Source organism: Sinohyriopsis cumingii, chromosome 18 (genome assembly GCF_028554795.1).
Source record: "Sinohyriopsis cumingii isolate HCF-2022 chromosome 18, ASM2855479v2, whole genome shotgun sequence".
In the NCBI taxonomy this organism is placed as follows: Eukaryota; Metazoa; Mollusca; class Bivalvia; order Unionida; family Unionidae; genus Sinohyriopsis; species Sinohyriopsis cumingii.
Window position 1 is genome coordinate 26,813,234 of NC_142978.1, and position 21,487 is coordinate 26,834,720.

At 36.7% G+C, this 21,487-nt stretch overlaps 1 protein-coding gene across 2 annotated transcripts in view; it reads right to left on the minus strand.

Moving 5' to 3' along the window:
- Nucleotides 1-21,487, minus strand: part of LOC149776266 (NADH-ubiquinone oxidoreductase 75 kDa subunit, mitochondrial-like) — a 123,557-nt gene that overhangs the window by 15,337 nt on the left and 86,733 nt on the right. For both annotated transcript variants that reach the window (XM_089942694.1, XM_089942693.1), the window contains exons 15-17: nucleotides 17,273-17,335; nucleotides 13,305-13,466; nucleotides 4,158-4,311 (exon numbers count right to left, since the gene is read on the minus strand). In XM_089942694.1, the coding sequence (XP_089798820.1) occupies nucleotides 4,158-4,311; nucleotides 13,305-13,466; nucleotides 17,273-17,335 (379 nt within the window). The remainder of the gene's footprint in view (nucleotides 1-4,157; nucleotides 4,312-13,304; nucleotides 13,467-17,272; nucleotides 17,336-21,487) is intronic.

Sequence of the window (21,487 nt, forward strand, 5' to 3'; positions counted from 1 at the left end):
GTGCAAAACCCCTTAAAGTTTAGCAAAAAGGAACATAAAACACATAATTAATGTAAAGAATAGAGAGAGAAAAAAAACCAATACAATAAGAATATCTTTAGAAAAAAATGGAGTTAAAAACAGTAGCGAATGTGAAATTTGATAAGCATCCTGATCCATGTGTACCTGGATAATAGTGTCAAGAGAAGATTTGCCATAAGCTGGATATGACTAAAGATTAAGACAAGGATCGTGTTCCTTTCAAATCTTGGCCTCCAATTACTAAATGTAGTGGATATTTAGCTTGGACTCCAGATAAAATGATATCTAATGGACCCCTAAATTTACATTGTTAAATCCATGTACACCACTCCCTTAATAACTTAGGCCTGATACCTCATGAACATGCTTATAATGCAGGGTCAGTCATGGATCCCATTTTTTAAAACCAGAAATTATCCCAAAATTTTACCTATAATTGTTGAACATGAAGAAAATCATGATCAAAACTGGTACCTGAAACCTATCGCTTGTCTTATCGTTGAAAACAGTTGATATGACCTGAAAGTTTTATTCAACATTATAAAATTATCAACTTTTAATAAGAAGTCATGTATTTTGTTAAAATTTCTTTCCAAACAACATTCTTAGTACACTGTAAATAACAGTATATAATGAAACTTCAATGTGATTGTCTCTAACACCTACCTGACCCAGCACTATAATAAACAAATACTGATTGAACAAGTGTTTTATGAACTGAAATTCATGTTTTAGTTCTATCTTTTATTTTGGTTTAAGTGTAATGATCATAAACACAATCTGCTTTTCTTTTTAAATGTGAATTATGTCAATCTACCATAATGGCCATGTCCAGGAGTTTTTCTGTAAGAACCTAATTAAGTCCTGATGGTGTTTTGATACCTGATTTGCATAAATATTTGTTGTATTGTCGCGCTGAATTAAAAGCCGATATCCTTGTATTACTGTGTTAATTACGTCTTTTGTATCAAATGAAGGGGGTGGAATAAATGAAAAGTTAGAAGGCATGCAAATTTTACCTACCTAAGATTTAGCCCCCCCCCCAGTCAAGTGTCAGGTCAACTCATTTCAAGTGATCATTCGAACCCTGTTTTAATTTTTTTTTATGAATGTAATGTAATTAAACCACCTTAAATTAGAATACTCATTCACAAATGTGATTAAAGACAGCAAGAGAACCAAGCAAAATGAATATTGGATTAAATTTGTTTCAGAGATATGTTTAATTAATGAGACACTAGTTTCAGAGTTTGTAGTTAACTTTTAATTCCTGAATTGGCTCTGAAGGATGAGAAGTTTAACTATTACTTGAAATGAAATCATGGCATCAATATTTTACTAATAGAACAATAAAATAAATAAACAATTGACATTAATAGTAGTTTCATGAAATAAATGTTCCGTTTGTGTGTTTTGGATTTTTAATGTAGCTTTAGCAATATTTCAGTCATATTGCTACATGATACATGTTGCATCATGCCCCATCCAGTCACATTATCCTGATACCAGGCTGATCAGTCCTAACAATAACCTCTTAATGCTGAACACCAAGTGAGGCAGCTGCAAGTACCATTTTTATAAGTCTTTGGTATGACTTGGCTGGGGTGCAAACCCGTAACCTCCTGCATCCTATACGGATGCTTTAAACACTAGACCACTGTAGCAATTTTTAAAAAAAATAAAAGGAACCTTGTTTGATTGTATTTCAATCAAAAAATAGTCTGGTTAACTACCTGGTATGCTCCTTGTGTTGCATTCAACTATAGTAGAGAGCAAAGCAGGGAGCATATAGAGCAGGGAACCAGACTATTCAACAACATCATAAAGCAGTAATATAATACACAATGTTTTCAGATACACGTAAAGGTTGTTGAAACCAGTTGGAATAATGTTAACATTTCTCTAGTGGTTGTGCAAATTAAAAATAAAGGTAATTTTTCCAGAAAAATAAATAAATTCGTTAGAAAGAGTGCTTTATTTACAATTATTCCCAATGCGATTTAAACGATTATTCTGGGATTAAACACACCAGTTTGCTCCCACCCCACCAGTGGTTTTCTCAATGTCCAACAAGGACGGCATCATTTCATATTGTTATGGAGATCCCTCAGTAACTTGCACCCTCATATTCTTGGACCCCACTATGTGCAAGTTAGAGACCTGCCAACCCTGACGAGTCCATCTCAGTAAGGTAGTCGATTCTTTTCCGTAAGTTTGACCAGTTTTAAGTAAGGTGTAACAAAATATCATAAGCTGCTATTGTAAAGCTGGAAAACGTATTTAAAAGTTCGGTTTTGGAATGTGCAACGATGATAAACATTATGTTCTACTGAAATATTTGTAAAGTACATGTAGACTTTACCATTAGTACAGTACACAAATTTTAGTTCTAAACCTTATGCAGCTCAATGGCTTGTTGCTGTCTCTCAGCTTGATGTAATTCTTGGAAATTCTTTTTCCATTTCACATGCTGTCTGTGTGGATTTGAGTCTCGGATTCAGTCAATGTGGTTATGTGAGAAAGCTTGCCAGTAGCTTCTCATGGGTCGGTGGTTCTTTCTGGGGTTTTCCCAAGTTCTTCCTCCACCATTAATACTGGCCGCCATGTAGAGCCTACTGTGTGCTGGAAAAATGGCGTTTCTGTCAGATAATTTGGCTATTTTTGTGAAAGTAAATATTTCCCTGATGTATGTCAGGCTAGGAATTTGCAGAAAAATGTCTATTTCTATAACTGGATAGACTATAGGATTGACTCAGAAGTTGCAAATTAAAAGCAGTCTGATGTGTTTGTAACTTCTCAGTCATTCCTTGTTTCGTAAACAGCCAAGGTGGTCTGAATGGCAGCTATCAGCTACATCTGAGGTATGAGCCACAGTATTGACTGAGGGTGCTTTCTGTCAAATTTGGTCAATTCTGTAGGGTGGTTTTCCAAAAGAAGACATTTATGCTTTTCTGTTTTTAATGGTGACATCCATATTGTACAGTGACCTGGCATTATTTGCTAACCAAATTTTAATGCAAAGATGGTTTCTGTCAAAAGTGGTCAAATAATGTTTAGCAGTTTTTGCAAGTTCATTAAAACATTTTGCTATTTTAAAAACAATGGCCATATCTGCTGGCAGATTGGCAATATTTGTTCAAACCCAACAGCTCTTTCTGTCAGGATGATTACTAACTTTATTTTATCAAATTCTGTTCAGGAGCATTTGAAAAAAAGCCACTAAACAATCTTTCTATATTTAGTAATGGCAGTCATATTTGATCTCATATTTGTACAAAACAGAAAAGCCTTTATTTCATAATGCTTTCTATCAAGTTTGGTCAAATATTCTTGTTTTTGAGGGATAATTAAAAGCTTTCTATTTTTAGCCATATCTGATGGCAGACTGGCATCATGCTTAAGAATCTGAAAGATCTTCATGCCAATATGCCTTAGGTCAAAACTGGTAAAGTCTGAACTGTTTCTGAAAAGTGGTTAAAATATTTTTCAATATTTTTTAAATGGTGCTTATATTTGAAGGTGGATCAGAATAATTTATACAAACATGAAATGATGCCATGATGCATTCTACCAAATCTATCTGAATTATACTGAGCAGTTTTTAAGATCTTGTTTCTTTTATTTTGTAAATTTTAGTAATGGCAGCCATACTGGATGATGGATCAGTATCCACTGAACAAATCCGAAAGTTAGGTTACTGTAAATGGTTTACAAATAAAGTTATTCAAAAAATGAAATTGGTAACACATAGACATTGGATGAACATACAGACATCATAGGGAAGGCATATAACAATTAGGTTATAAAAATTACATTAGGTTTTTTGTTGCTGACCATAGCTACCAATCCTCACATGGGGTAAAAAGAAAACAAAAGATCCCTTACCTACCCTAATTTTAAAATCAGCGCAATAGGAAACACATTTTTTGGGCGAGGGGGTTTGGAGCACATTTTACTAACCAAGGCTGTCTGAAACTTAGAGTGCATTAAAATATTGTTAAATGAAAAATTATTGTGCTTGAAAACTTAGGGCAAGGATGGTTGATTGCATTTGTTCTGTTTATCACACACACACACACATAATTTTGCTAGACTTGAATGGCCAAGAGGTTCATTATAATTGGTTTCTTCTATACCTTGGTATATTACAAAACAATCCTTTGGAAGATCATCTCTAGTGATGGCCCCCTCATCAGCCCCCAAGAGGTAAAGCACTTTGGGTGAGTTCTGTCGAATGTACTCCACTCCTGCCTTGTAACCAAGATCAAGGGCTGCCACTTGACTAGCAACCTACAATACCAACAATGAGACAAAGAAGATATAGAGAACCAAGTTCCTTTTGGTTATGGTCTTGCCACATTGCTCATTTATTTCAGATAATAAAATATGCTTCTATAATCTGCTGATCAATTAGTTACAGTGAATTGATAGATATTTTTCTTGGGCATAAATCTGTGTGGATTTTGCAGTTGCTATAAACCAAGATTTGAAAGATCAAATGAGCAATGGTACAGCTGTAAAAAAAAAGCCACCAAACAATATGTTACAGCCTGTCAAACAGTGTAACTTGATCCCAGGGAAAATAAATGAATCTGTCCTAAATCAATTTCATGACTTTCCTGTAGGCTTTATAGAACCGCAGAAACAGATGGCTATTATTTTGAAATGAAAAACCTGGACATTATTGAAAATGTTACCATCATGGTATTTATCATCACTATGTTTATCAGTGGAAGAAGAGATTAAGTCCTGTTATTTTTTTTCTCCCAAATGCATCAATTTTCATGGTTTTATGAAAAATGACACTAATGTCAGCTCCTAAATTAGAGAATTTGGGAAGCAGTCCTACTGTTTTGACAGTATAATTACTGTACATGGGTATTTTGATTCGTGGTCTGTAGCAACTACAAAGTGTCCTAAAAATTTTACCTTAAGAAAAATAGTGATTCAAAATATTTACATAATATGCTTCAACGTCCATTATTTCAAAAATGAAGTCCTCCTAACAAGCTACAAAAATTATGCCAGCCATGTTGTTTGGCTCTTTTTTTTAGCAATATAAGTGCTAGTCACCTGCTTGCCAAGATGGAAGCTAGACATGGGTGGTCTCACAAATGAAGCCTTAATAAGCTAAAAAAAATTACGCTAGCCATGTTGTTTGGCTCTATTTTTGCAATACAAGTGCTAGTCACCTGCTTGCTGAGATGGAAGCTATGTGGGTGGTCTCCCCTTGGATTGCAGGGCTGGAACCAACTCATTTCTGCCATAAGTTACTACTGGAGCAGAAATGCATTCTCCTTTAAGGGATGTAAGTGTTGTTGAATGCTTAAGGATCAGTAACCATATTACTTATCTGGTAAGTATTATTCAAGTATATTTTCACACCAACAATTGGCTCAATCTTCAAATGTTACCTTATGAAATGTTTGGAGAATAAGAGCAAGGTGGAGAGAGTTATATACCCTTACTGCAGAGTTGACCTTGGCTCTTGGCCCCTAAGTAAGGTGAGCAGCATTGAGTTTTGTGCAAGTTGTTGTTGTTGTTGTTGTTGTAGGGTTTAACGCCATTTTTCAGCACATGATAGGCTATGTATGGCGGCCAGTATTAATAGTGGAGGAAGAACCCGGGAAAACCCCAGGAAGAACCACCGGAGTTTTGTACAAGATATGGACTAGTGTTAGCACTGGTCAATGAACAGACATGATATTCCAAAAAAGGCAGAAGTAGATTATTTCACATTGTTACAAAGCTGAGTGACCTGGGTAGATATCCTACTGTGCTGCTGATATTGGTCCCACCAGGCAACAATGAACTCTTTGAAATTAAAAATATCCAAGGCAAAAGCTGGAAAATGTCTTCCAATGGCTTGAATAATATTGGTCACAAAGCAGTCTTAGCAATATACTTAGCAATTGATCGTGGAGCTGAAATGAAAGAAAATATCATAGTGGAACTTGAGACACTGTGGGTTGATCAATAAGGCATGCATTTCACTGATTCTGCCTGTGAAGGAAGAGTGCATTGTTCAATCATGTCACAACCCATGATAAGTTATAGTTCAGATAAAGCCATGACCTATGGTTAAGAAAAATAAAAATTGACCAGAAGGCAGAGAGGTTTTTGTTTCAGCTTATGCCTTCCTTTCATTGGTGATGAAATATATCTGAAATCATGGAATGGTTGACCTTGATTGTGACTGGAACAAACCTTTTCCCTTGAAAAGCAAATTGAGTATGCTATTTGTGATATCAAGAATTTCAATGAAGCAATTTTCTCTCTTGCATTGCTAGAAGCAAACTCTCCATTTCCCATCAGAAACTTTAAAAGTGGTGGGCCTTTGTACCAGAACAATTCTTTCCACTGCTAGTTTGTGGAAATGCTTCTTTCTGACAGTTTGTTTTACATAAGCCAGACATGAATTTCCTGGCTGGGAGGGAATAACCTGCATGCACAGTTGTTTCAGTGGGTAAGAACAAAGCAGGATTTTACTGGATTGATTAGCTGCTAGACCGAGAAGGCTGATGATCCATGATTATTCCCACTTGAGAAGAGTATTCAGGATTGGTCTACACTAAAATTCCCTTGATTTCTGAATGACTTTATGAATCAGAACAGCTGAGGGAAAATACATTTGCACTGTCTGCCCAGACTTTTGGGTCTCTGACAGGCAAGATGAAGGTTTAAAACTTGGCATTCCACCTTGCTACAAACAGGTCCTGAAAAGGTCAACTATAGTGGGTGCAGATTTCATTGAAGTTCAAAGGGTAAAAGGACTATTCTGTGTGAATTATTTAATTTTATTTAGACAGCAAGTTTGCTAGGATACAGAGCCTGCCTTGATTGTAGCAGACTTAATGTGGATCTTTTATGAAGATACCACCTGCGAACAAGTAGGAAAAAGAATGTTCACTAGATGTTACAAACATATGAGCAGCTAGCCAAGAAATTATGATCTGTAGGATGCTTTTTACTGAACTTCTTCCTACAATGTTGACTGCATGTATTAGGAAACAACTGTTTCAAGATTTCTCAACTTTTTACATCTTCTTAAATATCTGACAGTACATCAGCATAATATGTCCAATACTGAGAGGTTTCAATGACAGGATGTTTTGTGTCAAATTTTGTGAAATTCTGCTCCGTGACCATACTAGAAGGCCAATCAATTGTATAAACCTGAAAGACTTTCAAACTAATAGACTTGTTGTAAAATTTGGTTTCTAAAACAAAGTTATTAAACTTTTTTCCATCCTTAATAACAGCAGCCATATCTCAAGGCAGATTGGTATCATCTATAAAAACTTAAATGTCCTTCATGCTGCTGTGTTTACTGTCAATATTGGTCAAATTCTGTTAAGAGGAATTTGTGAAGTCATTTTCTATTTCAGTAATAGCAGCCAGTCAGATCATCATCATCTGTAGAAATTTAAAATGCACTCTATGCCAGAGTACTTTCTGTCAAATTCTGTTAAGCAGTTTTTCTGAAGAAGTCATTCTAAATTTTTTGAATTTTGTATTAAAAATTAACTATATCTGATGATGGCTCAGCATCACTGGTACAAACCTCACAGCTTTTCATGCCATTGGCTTTCCTTATCAGCATCATTGGTACAATCCTCACATTTACAGCTTCACATAATCCAAAAATCAGATTATTTGCAACAGCAGATTAACTGCAGTTAAATGCTTGTGGACATCCACTATTAACTCATTAACCTCATGTGCCTCATTTACACATCATGAGGTTGTACCATACTCCCAAGCACTGTAACATCAACATCATTTATGATACATCAAAGTGAGTGGTATTACAAAAAGAGAATGATGTAGTTCTGCAATTATACCAAATAATGCGGACTTTTGACTTGTATTAAAAGTACAGCAGATAAAATGTAATTTTTTAGACCTGATTTATGTTTTGACCTTTAAAATTTTCAGGTTTTGAACTGGAGTTTGTGTCCGGTTTTTAAACATTTTGGCCTTATATCTAATGCAGACCAATCTGAACAACACACAGACTGGTGAACCTTTGCAAAGGTAGGATAAGTTTGAGATTTGGAGTAAACAGAAGCCATGACACAAAAATCTTGGGTCCAATACACAAAAAAAGAAGTCCATTGTTCACCCTTCTGTACATGCACAGGAGATATAGCTGATCAGAAATAAAGTTGTTTTATTCACCTAAGCATGTGGGTAAATGGTACCCATTGCCTTGCCTGCACACACGATCCCATATTCCCTCACGACTAAGCACTCATCACCAAAAAAATCAGTGTTATATGCACTAATTCTGCCTACTATTATCAAGCATTCTTCTATTAGATTCCTGGGATTGCACTTTCCATTCTGTCTGGTGTATATTTATAATTCTCTATAATGGTTTTGTAGTCCTAATAAAGTAATCAGGCTTTGTAACTAAGAATAGGTTGCCATCAGCATGCAGTCAAATAGTTTTATTTCAGGAGAGGCAGTGATATCTGACCCTGTCCATGCACTCAAGCATTACTTGAAGCACAGGGAGAAAAGCTGTGGGGCACAATATATCTTTCTTTTGGTCTGAAAGAGGATATAACTCCTTGAGCCCAAGCATCGTTTCTGAAGTGGGTAATACACTCAGCCTACTCTGAAGTCTCAAAAGATCAGATATGTCTCATCACGATTTAAGCTGAATCAACGATATCCACAACCCTCATGTTCCAATGTTATGTTTTGATCTGAGACACAATAGATGTTGTTGGCTGTCATAAATTTTCATCCTTTTTGAGTTATCGTCATGATCTAGCTTCACAAAGACAATAATTGAATCTGGTGAGTTCAGTCTCTGCAGTCCAGACAATCACATGACCCAGCCTCCTCACCAGGAAGAATTCATAGTTTTCTTGTCTGTGTATGGTCGTCATGGGCTATGTAACTATCAGCTGTGCTGCTGTCAAGTTAGGAGATCAGGTTATACTTCATATAGGGAATCCAGCCATTCTTCCATCAAAGGGAGCCCATGGTAGATGTAGGATGCTCAGCATTTCCTCCAGATTTTTTTAATAAATTGTGTTTCTTAGATGATACTTATATGATCATATCATTGCTACCTCAGTCCTATCACATATTTGAGAGGTATCAGTAATCATATTTGTTAAATGTCCTCTGAGAAACTTAATTTACTACAGAAAGTATACTTTCTCATACTCTCGGGTCTTCTCATTGTGGCCACAGAAATTTGTGTCACTTGCCATGAAGAGGATTTAGATTTGTGTCACTTGCCATGAAGAGGATTTAGATTTTGTGTCACATGCCATGAAGATGATTTAGATTTGTATCATTTGCCATGATTTAGACTTGTATCATTTGCCATTAAGATGATTTAGATTTGTGTCATTTGCCATGATGATTAAACATTTGTATCACTTGCCATGAAGATGCTTTAGATTTGTCACTTGCCATGAAGATGCTTTAGATTTGTGTCACTTGCATGAAGATGATTTAGATTTGTCACTTGCCCTGCAGATGATTCTCCTATCTCAATGGTGGCCAAAACTTTGTCCACTAGATCAGATGATCAAAAGTTCAAACTTCATAATGTCCCATCACAGCAGATGAAAGGATCTTTCTGAACTTAGCATCCTGCTACAGGGTCAAAAACTGGAATCTCAGACTATAAATATGCCTGTATGACTGGCTATGGTGCCAACCTCCTGCCCTCCTTTCAAGAAGTGAGCAGGTTTTGATCCTTTCTAGAGAACTCCATGCACATCGATTTGCTGAATATGAAAGATACTTTGAATGCCATTTGTTAGTGCTAGCTGTTAGCTGGAAAGAGTGTACTGATTCTGACAGTTTGACTGTCACCAATTATCTCTGAAGGCAAGAGGGAATTGGATCCTAGATTTCAGTCTTCTTGTATGGTTATCTAGCTCATCTGGCCATAGGGCCAAGTAAACTTAAGTCTTCTGTTGACAGCTATAACCAATCTGAACATGATTTTACAGGGATTATTCTAGATGCAAGGTCTTTAAGATTTGTTCAAATGATGCCAATCCACCATAAAATATTCCCACCATTACTAAATTAGAAAACCTGTAAATGACTTTTTCTCATTTGAAGTTGATGGGTGAGTTCCCAAAATAGGGGACAGTTTGTGGAATCTCTGCCATTGGGAATAAAGGTTGTTTTTTTTCTAAAGTAGCCAGGTGTAAAATAACAGTAACCAGGTAAATCACCTGGATCCTGGCTGATAAGGAAAGCCATGGGCATGAAAAGCTGTGAGGTTTGTACCAATGACACTGATAAGGAAAGCCATGGGCATGAAAAGCTGTGAAGTTTGTACCAATGATGCTGATAAGGAAAGCCATGGGCATGAAAAGCTGTGAGGTTTGTACCAATGATGCTGATAAGGAAAGCCATGGGCATGAAAAGCTGTGAGGTTTGTACCAATGATGCTGATAAGGAAAGCCATGGGCATGAAAAGCTGTGAGGTTTGTACCAATGATGCTGATAAGAAAAGCCATGGGCATGAAAAGCTGAACACAAATCTGCATGCCATGAGAGTGACACCTGGTGACTAAATTCCATTATTACTTTGGAACTCATGAAAAGCTGTGAGGTTTGTACTAATGATGCTGATAAGGAAAGCCATGGGCATGAAAAGCTGTGAGATTTGTACCAATGATGCTGATAAGGAAAGCCATGGGCATGAAAAGATGTACACAAATCTTCATGCCATGAAACTCTAATGTATCAAGACATGAAACTGAAGGGTTTATTACTGAAAGATCTTCACAGATGAATATGAAATTCAAAACCTCCTTCATCATGTCAGTCAACACAAACAAAGCCTCCATGTCTAACTTTCCAATATTCAACTTTCAAGTCTGGATAAAGCTGTGGTTCAGTAAGTGTTCTTTTCCCCAACAAGTTCTATCTAAGGATATCAGACAGCATTTCTGATGAACTGATGAGACTGCCTATGATCATCCACTGGCAGTTCTCTCTCAGCTACTTGAATCTGAAGACAGAGTTCATGCATGTGAAGACCATGATAGAATTTCTCTTCAAACTTTCAAATTCCACAGCAAAGTGTGACATGTTTTTTTCTTAAATGAACCAGATTAAAACCTTTCACACCCATAAAGCCAAGCAGCTGAGTTCTCAACCTAAACCACAACCTGATACATATAGAATCTATGTTGGGGTCTGGACCGAGACAAGGAAATCCCTGTCAAGCCTCGTGGGGAGACATAATGTAACCCCGCAACTGCGATTTCCTTGTCTCGGTCCAAACCACAACATAGATTATTTTTCTCACCCAATATTTTCCTTTGAAGTAAAAAGAATTCTTCACTAGTGTTCATGTCCAATGTTTACATGTGGTACACGAATATAAATATGTTAATGAGGGCTGTGGTGTGACCGTTGCATCCGAAGTACACAGGTTATAAGTGTGAGCAAAGAAAAATAACATAAAACATTGCATAGTAATGAGGTATTATCACATTTAATATATAGATGTTATATGAAATTTACAATAAATAATTAATATTTATTATAAGAAACTGTTTTATTGTCATCAGTTCCAATTTTGAAAAGTTATATTGTAGATAAAAAAAATGGTATTGGCTACTCAGCTCTACTGTAGTTATACTTAATACAAGCTGTAACGAAGAAAAGAATAGTAAGGTTAGCAAAACAGCTAGATTTCTCTGTTGCATGGGTGAGAAAAGTCAGTCTCAGCATAAGCAAGCTGACCTTTCTTCTGGGTGTCTTCCATAATACTGGAGACAGAACAAACGTTAAGCAGGTAATAGCTTTTGATCAGTGTTCTAGTCAGAAATCAGTATGGACTGAACACATTCAAATGTGTTTAATTTTTTGTTTGTTTTCTCTGTTCACACTGACTCACCACAATCAAACAACAAAATTGCTTAAAGGTTTGTGTAAACTTTGTTGTCTCACTTCTTTTGTCTAAGTATACCTTATACAGCAAAAATAAGAAAAGTTGAAATATCATTCAATATATCTTGCATGTCACAAATCTATACTGCACGCATCTGGATGATTCAATTAAATTGTTGTTGTTGTTTTGGGGTTTAATGCCATTTTTCAGCACACGATAGGCTATACATGGCGGCCAGTATTAATGGTGGAGGAAGAACCCGGGAAAACCCTGGAAAGAACCACTGACCCATGAGAAGCTACTGGCAAGCTTTCTCACATACCTACATTGGCTGAATCTTAGACTCGAACCGGCGCAGACAGAGGTGAGATGGCAGTGATTCGTAACGGAGAGTGCTTTAGACCACTCAGGGCCCCGTTCAATTAAATAAACATAAACATAAGCAACACTTTGTCTTCACCTATTCTTTTCTATGAAAAAGAATGAACAATTTGGTTTTTTAATTTGCATGTTCATCGAAAACTGGATTTTGTCAAGGTTTCTGCACCCCTGTTTCGCAGGCCTCATGCATCCTGAAAGAGTAACTGATGGGATTTTAAGCCAATTTCTCTTCCCAAGGGGGATATCATTTTCTCTTCCCAAGGGAAATATAATTTTCTCTTCCCAAAGGGTATACCATTCTCCCTTCCCAAGGGAAATATAATTTTCTCTTCCCAAGGGGAATATCATTTTCTCTTCCCAGGGAAATATCATTTTCTCTTCCCAAGGAGGATATCATTTTCTCTACCCAAGGGGAATATCATTTTCCTCAACTTCATCTCAGCAAGCAGACATTTTTATAGCACTGTTATTGCTAAAACAAGCCAAAAGATATTAACAGCTCTTTTTATCTTGGGAGGGCTGGATTTGAAATGTAGTGCAAGTTTTCCTAATGTATTTTGATCAGGTAATGTATTTGAAGAATAAACTGACCAGAAACCTACTATTACTATATGGCATGGTGGTATGGTCAGTGTCTACACAAATTGTTTGATCATTTGCAACCTTGTGACTGTACAAGATCAGCTCCCTGATAAGACATTAATATAAGACATTCTGATATGCATATACATACTACAGCAAATTTTAGTACAAGACAGACCTCTTGAGCAAAACAGTGTTCTTCATGGTGTGGGCATTACTTGTGTCCAAGCTAATTATAATCTTTGAACAAAATCTTTACAAATGCAAATTTTTACCGTGCATGGAGAGATGAGTGCAGATTAAAATAATTAAGCTCAATCATTAAAATGTAAACACAAATAACTTCCTCCTGTATCATAATTTATATGCATTTCTGTGGCTGTATAAATTTCACAGCATCTCCACACAAAAAATAAAGTGCCAGCAAGCATACCCTGTGTAAGACATTAAGGACTCTCCAATCTTCTCCACATCCTGACTTGACTCTAGCATTCTGAGCGATAATGGTGACAGCCTTGTGGATTGCCCCTCTGTCTGGTCTCTGTAGCGCTGCACTACCAACCACCACCATTGGATGCTTGGCTTTGCCTAGCTTCTGCAAGTTTGTGGGGAAAAAAAGTATGTTCTTTTCAATCTATGTTGTAAATAATTTTCACTATCAAGTTTTAATGATGCTAACTAATAACTGGAACTTGAATGTGATCTTTTGCACGTATCACAGCAAATACTGAATTCCTTGGTAACAGCTAAATTCTGGCTTGAATTGAAACAAGAGTTACAGATCCTGAACTGATTTCAAAGGTTTGATACTATATTGGTTATTGCAAAGCCATAAATCAGGAAAGAATGGTAAGCAATGAATGACAATAGTAATTAAATTCTAAAACTAAATCTGAAGCAACTGAAATACATATGAATGGTAAGCAATAAATGGCAATAGTAATTAAGTTCTAAAACTAAATTAGTATGAAGCCCCTGAAATACCTATGAACGGTAAGCAATGACTGGCCCTGTAATTAAGTTCTAAAACCCCTGAAATACCCATGAATAAACATCTGATATGTCCAGATTAAAATATCAGGGTTCTCAACAGATTTCAAAACTGAAAAGTCATTTGACCCTTGACCCCAAAATCTCAAGAGTCAAAACTGAAATCTTGAGAGTCAAATCTTTTGGACAGTCATGAGTCCATAGCTATGATTTCTTGCTAATGGTGGAAACAAATGACGTTTAAGATTTCTTGTCTCATGCTTAATACTGTGAAACACTTATAAAGTATTTTGTAAGAAACATACATACTGATCTTTGTAAAAGTGTTTCTCTTTCAAACAATGTGAAACTGTGTGTATATTCTGTATATGAAACAGAGGATTATTTTGTACTTTATTATATTTTCAACTTCTCAAATTATTTCATATGCAGTTGTTTCTGACACTGATCCTATAATAGAAATGCTTGAGGGTTTTTTAAATATTTTGCAGACTGAAGCAAACGAATTGCCCATTAAACACAATCCCACATTGAAAACTGGCTTAGCAAGAAGCCATATTTTCCTGTTTTGTTTAATATATTATAATTTAAGGTGCAATCAAACAAATGCTGATATATTATAAGATAAGAATCCAGTGAAGTTGTAAATGATTCCAAAATATGAAGCATAATAATTGCGAATAAAACAGTACAAGTTAGTCCACTTAATTTAACAACCAGCTATGTGAGCTGCCATATGCTCCAGTTCTGAATCACTGATTATAATTTAATGTGCAAACATACCAATGCTGCTATTTGTTCAAACAGCAGTCCATTTATGTCATAATTATTTCCCTATTCCTCTACCATAAACTTCAAATGTAATCTCAAAATAATCCAACCTAATTCATTTGAATCTAAGCATGACATATGTGACCTGTTAGCTCCACCCAGTTCAGATATATGCTTTAATGGTGCAATATTATTGGCCGTCAAGGTGTAAACTGCTGTTGAGCAGATGTCAATTAGTGTCTTCTGCAGTAAAATTTTTATGACAGCACACTCTTAGTAAGAAAATAAGCTGGAGGCGAATCAAGAGTAATTAAGATTTATACTTTGGCTCAAATCTATGAGTGTGAAAAAGACACACAGTTTGGAATTACTGTTTATCAAAAATGGGTCATATTTAAATTCCATGCATCAAAACCAAAGGTATGCACATATTGAAAACCTGAATATCATATTTAAATTCACATGCACCCACTGAAAGACTGGATGTTGTACAATGATTACTCTATTTATGATCCTAGGAACAGCAAGGATTACAATCTACTGGGGCATAATACAAATAAGATTTACACAGATCACCATTACAATCTGCTGGGGCATAATACAACTAAGATTTACAAAGATCACCATTATAATCTGTTGGGGCATAATACAACTAAGATTCACACAAATCACCATTACAATCTGTTGGGGCATAATACAACTGAAGATTTACAAAAATCATCATTACAATCTGTTGGGGCATAATACAACTGAAGATTTACACAGATCACCATTATAATCTGTTGGGGCATAATACAACTAAGATTTACAAAGATCACCATTATAATCTGTTGGGGCATAATACAACTAAGATTTACAAAGATCACCATTATAATCTGTTGGGGCATAATACAACTGAAGATTTACACAGATCACCATTACAAAGCTATTAGTGGTCTCCAGGCATCACTGGAAACATTATTACCATGCAGAAAATAATTTCCAATGTTTAAAATTGAAAATTGTTAATTTTATATTGCTTGTATATAGCTTATATGTAAGTCTGTACCTACATACTGGCCTGACCCATAAGATGCATTACAATCAGAGCATAAAAACAAATGATTAATGCTGTTTTTAATTATTTTCAATTAAAAAATCCTTTGTTCTTAAATCACATTAAGAAGCTAACAGTATTATCCACCCTCCTAGATGACAGATTTTACTGGGTGAAAGTCACAGGTTTTGAGTAACCTTGGAGTAAAAAACTGTAGAACATGCATAGTTCATGCATCAATAATTACCTTGATTAGCCACTACAGATGAGGCCTCACATAAAACCATACTGTTATACTCTTTCACATCACATCAACAATATTGACTTAAGCTGTTGAGGGTAATATATCATAATATAAGATGTAAAGTCACTAATAAAGAAAATTACCAGAGAATAAACATAATTTTGTTCTACTTTCAACTACTCTAGTCAAAAAGGGCTTCTGAGCAGGCTAGGATGCAAATAACATGGATGAATTAATCTGATCATAAAACAAAAACATAACCCATGTTAATAAATAATTGTATGTCACAGTAACATTATTTTAGCTGTAAGAGGGTATTACAAACACTGATGCACCCAATCATCAAGTTTCATGACTGGGATCTTAAACAGCAAAGTATGAACACCAAAATTTAACAAAGACAATGAAGTATGAAATATAGATCAGAGTGACAACCATTTGCAAAACGGACACAGAACTTATCAAGATGCATCGGCTAAGTTTCATGGTTCTTGGTAGGATAGTAGCATGCAGCGTGCAAAAAACCTATGTGGTCAGGAGCTGAATGCAAAAACTTAACCTTAGCCAGTAAAATGTGAAATGTGTCACAGCAACCTTGACTTAAGTGGTTAGAGCATCTGCCTCTGATGTGTAAGATCAAGGGTTTGCACCCCAGTAGAGTCATACCAAAGACTTATAAAAATGGTACTAGAAGCTGACTTGGTTGGCACACAGCATTAAGTGGCTAGTGTAAGGACTGGATGGCTTGGAGTCATTTGTCATAACTCACTGAAAAACTTCACATAAGCAAGTAGATGTCACCATGACTTTATTTTCTTGTATGGGTGTGATATTAATAGAGATGCATGTGATCATCTAGTTTGACAATTCTAGCATGAAGAGAATCTAGCATGAAGAGAACTTGAGAAATAAATTTAGTACATATTTAACTCGTCAGTGAAGCATGAAATATAGGTCACATTGAGCTACTATTTTTATGGGAGTGTAGTACCAGTGAAGATGCTTCCCTTCACCAACTTTCAAAAGTCCAGATATAACAGTACTTACAGTGTCCAAAAACCCATGTCAAATGCAAAAACTTAGCCATGAATGTACAATTAATGTAAATGTAAAAAGTTGGTCTCATCAGCCGATTTTGCAGGGGGTAGATGATATGAAACCCATTTCCAATCCAAACTGTTACCTTGGACCTTGGAAGACAGAATGGTTCAGTGACGCTATACATATATATGCACAATAGCTCTCCTTTACCTCACTGAAGTGAGCTAAAAATTCAACAACAAAACAAGAATTAAAAAAAATAAAGGAAATGTTTAGTATTGTTAAAGAATGATATCTACTTGACAAAAGTGAGAATTACCTCACTAAACGGATGCTTTCCATTTGCAATTTGTTCTAAGACCTCTGCTAAATCACCAAGATGCTGGAAATAAAAAGTAAAATAGTAAATGCAAATTAAAATCAAGATCAATAAATTTATAATTTCAAAGACCATGATAGAGTTATATCTGAAACCAGGCATAAAGTACTTGACCTCTCAAATATAACATACATGTATCTGAGCTTCACTAGAATAACATAACCAAGGGAAGCCAATAAATGCTGTCTGGCCACATATGTAGCAGTCAGTCTCCCCTTGATATAAGGCTTGGTACTATATCATGCATGCCTCAGTAACTACCGACTTGGAATGCATGCTCTTCTAGTAGGCTGTAACCACAAAGAAGCTGGAAGAATGTATCCATGTTATGTTTCTTCAAATACTCCCTATTGTGGAACAAGCATATTTTACTACAATAACTGGTTTATTCTTTAAATATGTTACTCAATCACAATATAGAAGAACTGGCAAACAATGGAGTTACATCCCCATACCTCAGAAAGAGAACATCTCTGGTCCCCTAAGGTATGTTAGGCAGTTTCCAGATTGAGAACATAGCTGACTCAAAAAAAATTCCTGTCTGTAAATCTAATGGAAGTCATTAAGCTGCAAACACAAGAAGCTGTTAAAGGAACAAGGAAGTAACCAGTGTGGAAGGGGCCTTGCAGTGGCTGAGTGGTCTAAAGAACATCCGTTACGGATCACTGCTATCTCACCTCTGTCTGTGTGGGTTTGAGTCTAGGATTCAGCCAATGTGGGTATGTGAGAAAGCCTGCCAGTAGCTTCTCATAGGTCAGTGGTTCTTCCCGTTTTTTTCCTCCACCATTAATATTGGTTGCCATGCATAGCCTATCGTATGCTGAAAAATGGCATTAAAACCGACAACAACAACAACCAGTGTGGAATAAGTCACACCATGTCTATCTGAGCCTTCTGGGATAAAAGATCCTGAAGACAGAAGCTAGAGAAGCTGAATTCAACCTCCTATGCTTGTATAATGTTACCTAGGGAACAGTTTTACTTGAATTTACTAGTTGCAACTGCCCTAACATCATAAGCTGAAATGCATAACAAGTTTATTGATTATGGCTTAACTGATGACAGCCTATTCAAGATATCATCCTTACCCTCTTTCAGAGGTAAGAATAGACAGGATTTTCACAGCAGCTCAGTTCTTTTCAGGAACCATTTCAAAGCTCTCACCAAGCCCAATATATGACCTTGAGCGGAAGGGTCCAGCTAGAAAGAGTGTTCCCAGAAAGGATAGAATGCCAATGAGCAGAAACCTAAGCGACACTTACCGATCCTGTTGGATCTGTATTTTGGGTCAATTACAAAGCATGTATTATGTTATTCTCCTTGCTGTGACTAATATGACTGGAAAGAAAATATTGTATATGATGTGAAGAAATGATGACAGATTCTACTTTGGCAACAAAGCCAGAACATTTAGGCATGTCAAATGAGAATATAAGATCAGAGAGATCTCTGTTTTGTCTTCCATGATACCATGATACCAAAGTGAGTCAAAGATTGTGGAATGGTAGCCTTTATCATAGTTTGGTGCTAAATGTTTTATTCAAATGACCAAAGTAAGAAGTTAGCTGTTTTGTGTAATTATGTCTTAAGTGAAGAAATCTGTTCATGCTCATATAACTGTGAGGAATTTCTCCATTTCCAATCATATGCTTTGAAAGTGTAGGCCATTCTCACATGATTTTCTCTACCACTTGTTTGTTCTTTATGACTTACCATATATAAACACATATAAGCTGTTTAACATCTCTGGCTTGGGATGAAATGCCTGCCATCATGGTTTTGACTAGATATGGGAATATCTTTATTTCCTTGAGGTTTCTGCTATGAGGTTGATCAAGTTGCTTACCTATGATTTTTTTGTCCACCCAAGGGGAGCAATTAGGATGAAACGACACTCTGACTATGTTACTTTTTGTGGCACAATTAGAATCAGAAATGTTGGATAGGAAGTGTATGTGTCCAAGCCATTCTAATCTAAGGAACTAGCAGCATCTGCACAGGAATTTGGATCTGGAACTGGGGAGACAAATGTTGGGAATTTCACCATCCACCTTGCCACAAATAGTACCATGGGCCCCGAGTGGCCGAGTGGTCTAAAGCGCTCTCCATGACGGATCACTGCCATCTCACCTCTGTCTGCGTGGGTTCGAGTCTCGGATTCAGTCAATGTGGGTATGTGAGAAAGCTTGCCAGTAGCTTCTCGTGGGTCGGTGGTTCTTTCCGGGGGTTTTCTGGGTTCTTCCTCCACCAGTAATACTGGCTGCCATGTATAGCCTAACGTGTGCTGAAAACTGGCATTAAACCCTACAACAACAACAAATAGAACCACCAGTGGATAATCTCATTACGTTCATATGTAAATGAAAACCGAGGGATAGAGTGACCATTCTGTTTAAATTAGTATTTTGGGACTGCAAGCCCACTAATACATTTAGTATGCCCAGCATTTGATGAATTTGTCACACAACACTTTAGAAACTTCCAGACAAAAATGCAAAGGTCTGGATATGTGGTTCCTCCTTGACTTCTGGTATAATTCACCAGAGTGGAGATCCTGGATAGAATGAGAATGCCCTTTCCTTATAGCTTCTCCTGTTACCAATGAAATTCTGTCATTGTCTTTCTTCCCAAGGATATTTATATGCAATATATGGTGCTAAGTGGGCCATCCTCCACTATCCTCCTGGAATGATGGAAAGAGATATGCAACCCAGCCTGTTGTGCTTGCATCCACACAAGCCATTATCTTTGGAGGTTGTACCTGCAATAAAAGCCAAGTGAAGTTCTACCATTTTCTGAGATGGGACCTCATATGGATAGAGAATATTATGTGTTCCAAATGGGCCAAGTTCTAGACTTCATTGGGACATTGGGACAATGGTACCATCTGTAATGGTCTCATAAACAGGTGATGCCAGGACAATGAATAAACCCAGTAGATGAAGATTTGGTTGAGAGGTAGTTCTTTGTTAGAACTGAAGCCCCAATTGAAATGTTTGGCATTTAGATACTGTGGCACTGACTGTATGTCAACATGGGTTCAATACTGGGTAGAGACAGTGTGATTGTGATGCTGAAGCCCATGTCATGGTGCTGGGAAGAAATATAGACAATTGGCCCCAATCACCCACCCACTTAGGCATAAGAAAACCATATTAGAATCTGTGGTGGCCAGACATGATTCATATCAAACGGCAAAGTTCAATCTTGTTTCCTTTTTTTGGAGCCAGGTTCATAATACTTATCAGTAACTGTGTCGTTCCTGATCTGGACATACATCCAGGACTGAAATCTTGGCATAGCTGGTTCCAGAAATAAGCCACGATGGACAGTCCTGTAGTCATTCAACATTAGTTGGTGAGGACATTGGACTGAGATTTTTCTGTAAGGTCCCAGGCCTAAAGGGATTTGTAATATACAGGGATCCATAATATATATGGGTCTATCTTGGCAACTGTCTACCATGGCTCAGTAAACTAGTCACCAAAGCATTAAACTGTCCATGCAGTGTCATAGATTAACATCATTTTTAGCAAATGTTAGGCTATAAATAATGGTCAGTATATCTGCTGGTGGAAGAACCCAGAAAGAACCACTGATCCACTGGAAACTACTTGCAAGCTTTCTCACATATCCATGGTGGTCGAACTTAGACTTGAAGACAGAGAAGGCAATTTGAGAGTGAACGGTAAAAGGCAAGCACCTTAGACAACTTGGCCACCTGACCTCCATGTGACATGGAATCATTGTGGTTCTATAAAATGTGTCTCCACTAACAGAGTGTCTCTTCCCAGTGATGGTCTATATAGATGAGGGGGTGGGGCAGAATATGATATTAAATCAACGATCCCGTTTACTCTGCTTTTATCCACATTGATTCTCAAAGATGCAGCGATGGAATGCAAGATATTAGATCAATGTAAGCTGTCCACTTAGACATATCTGAGGACTGTGGCATACTATATAGTGAACAGCATAGGCAGGTAAGATCAGCACTGGTACTGACCTTGTGTGATTTTGATCGAGTCTGATCATGATGAAATAAGGACACTATTTCCCCATAACATTAACAATTGTAGACACAACATACAAGATGACTCTTGTACAATCCAAGATGTGGGAAGATGGTTTAAAGTGCAGACCAAGCATAATAGT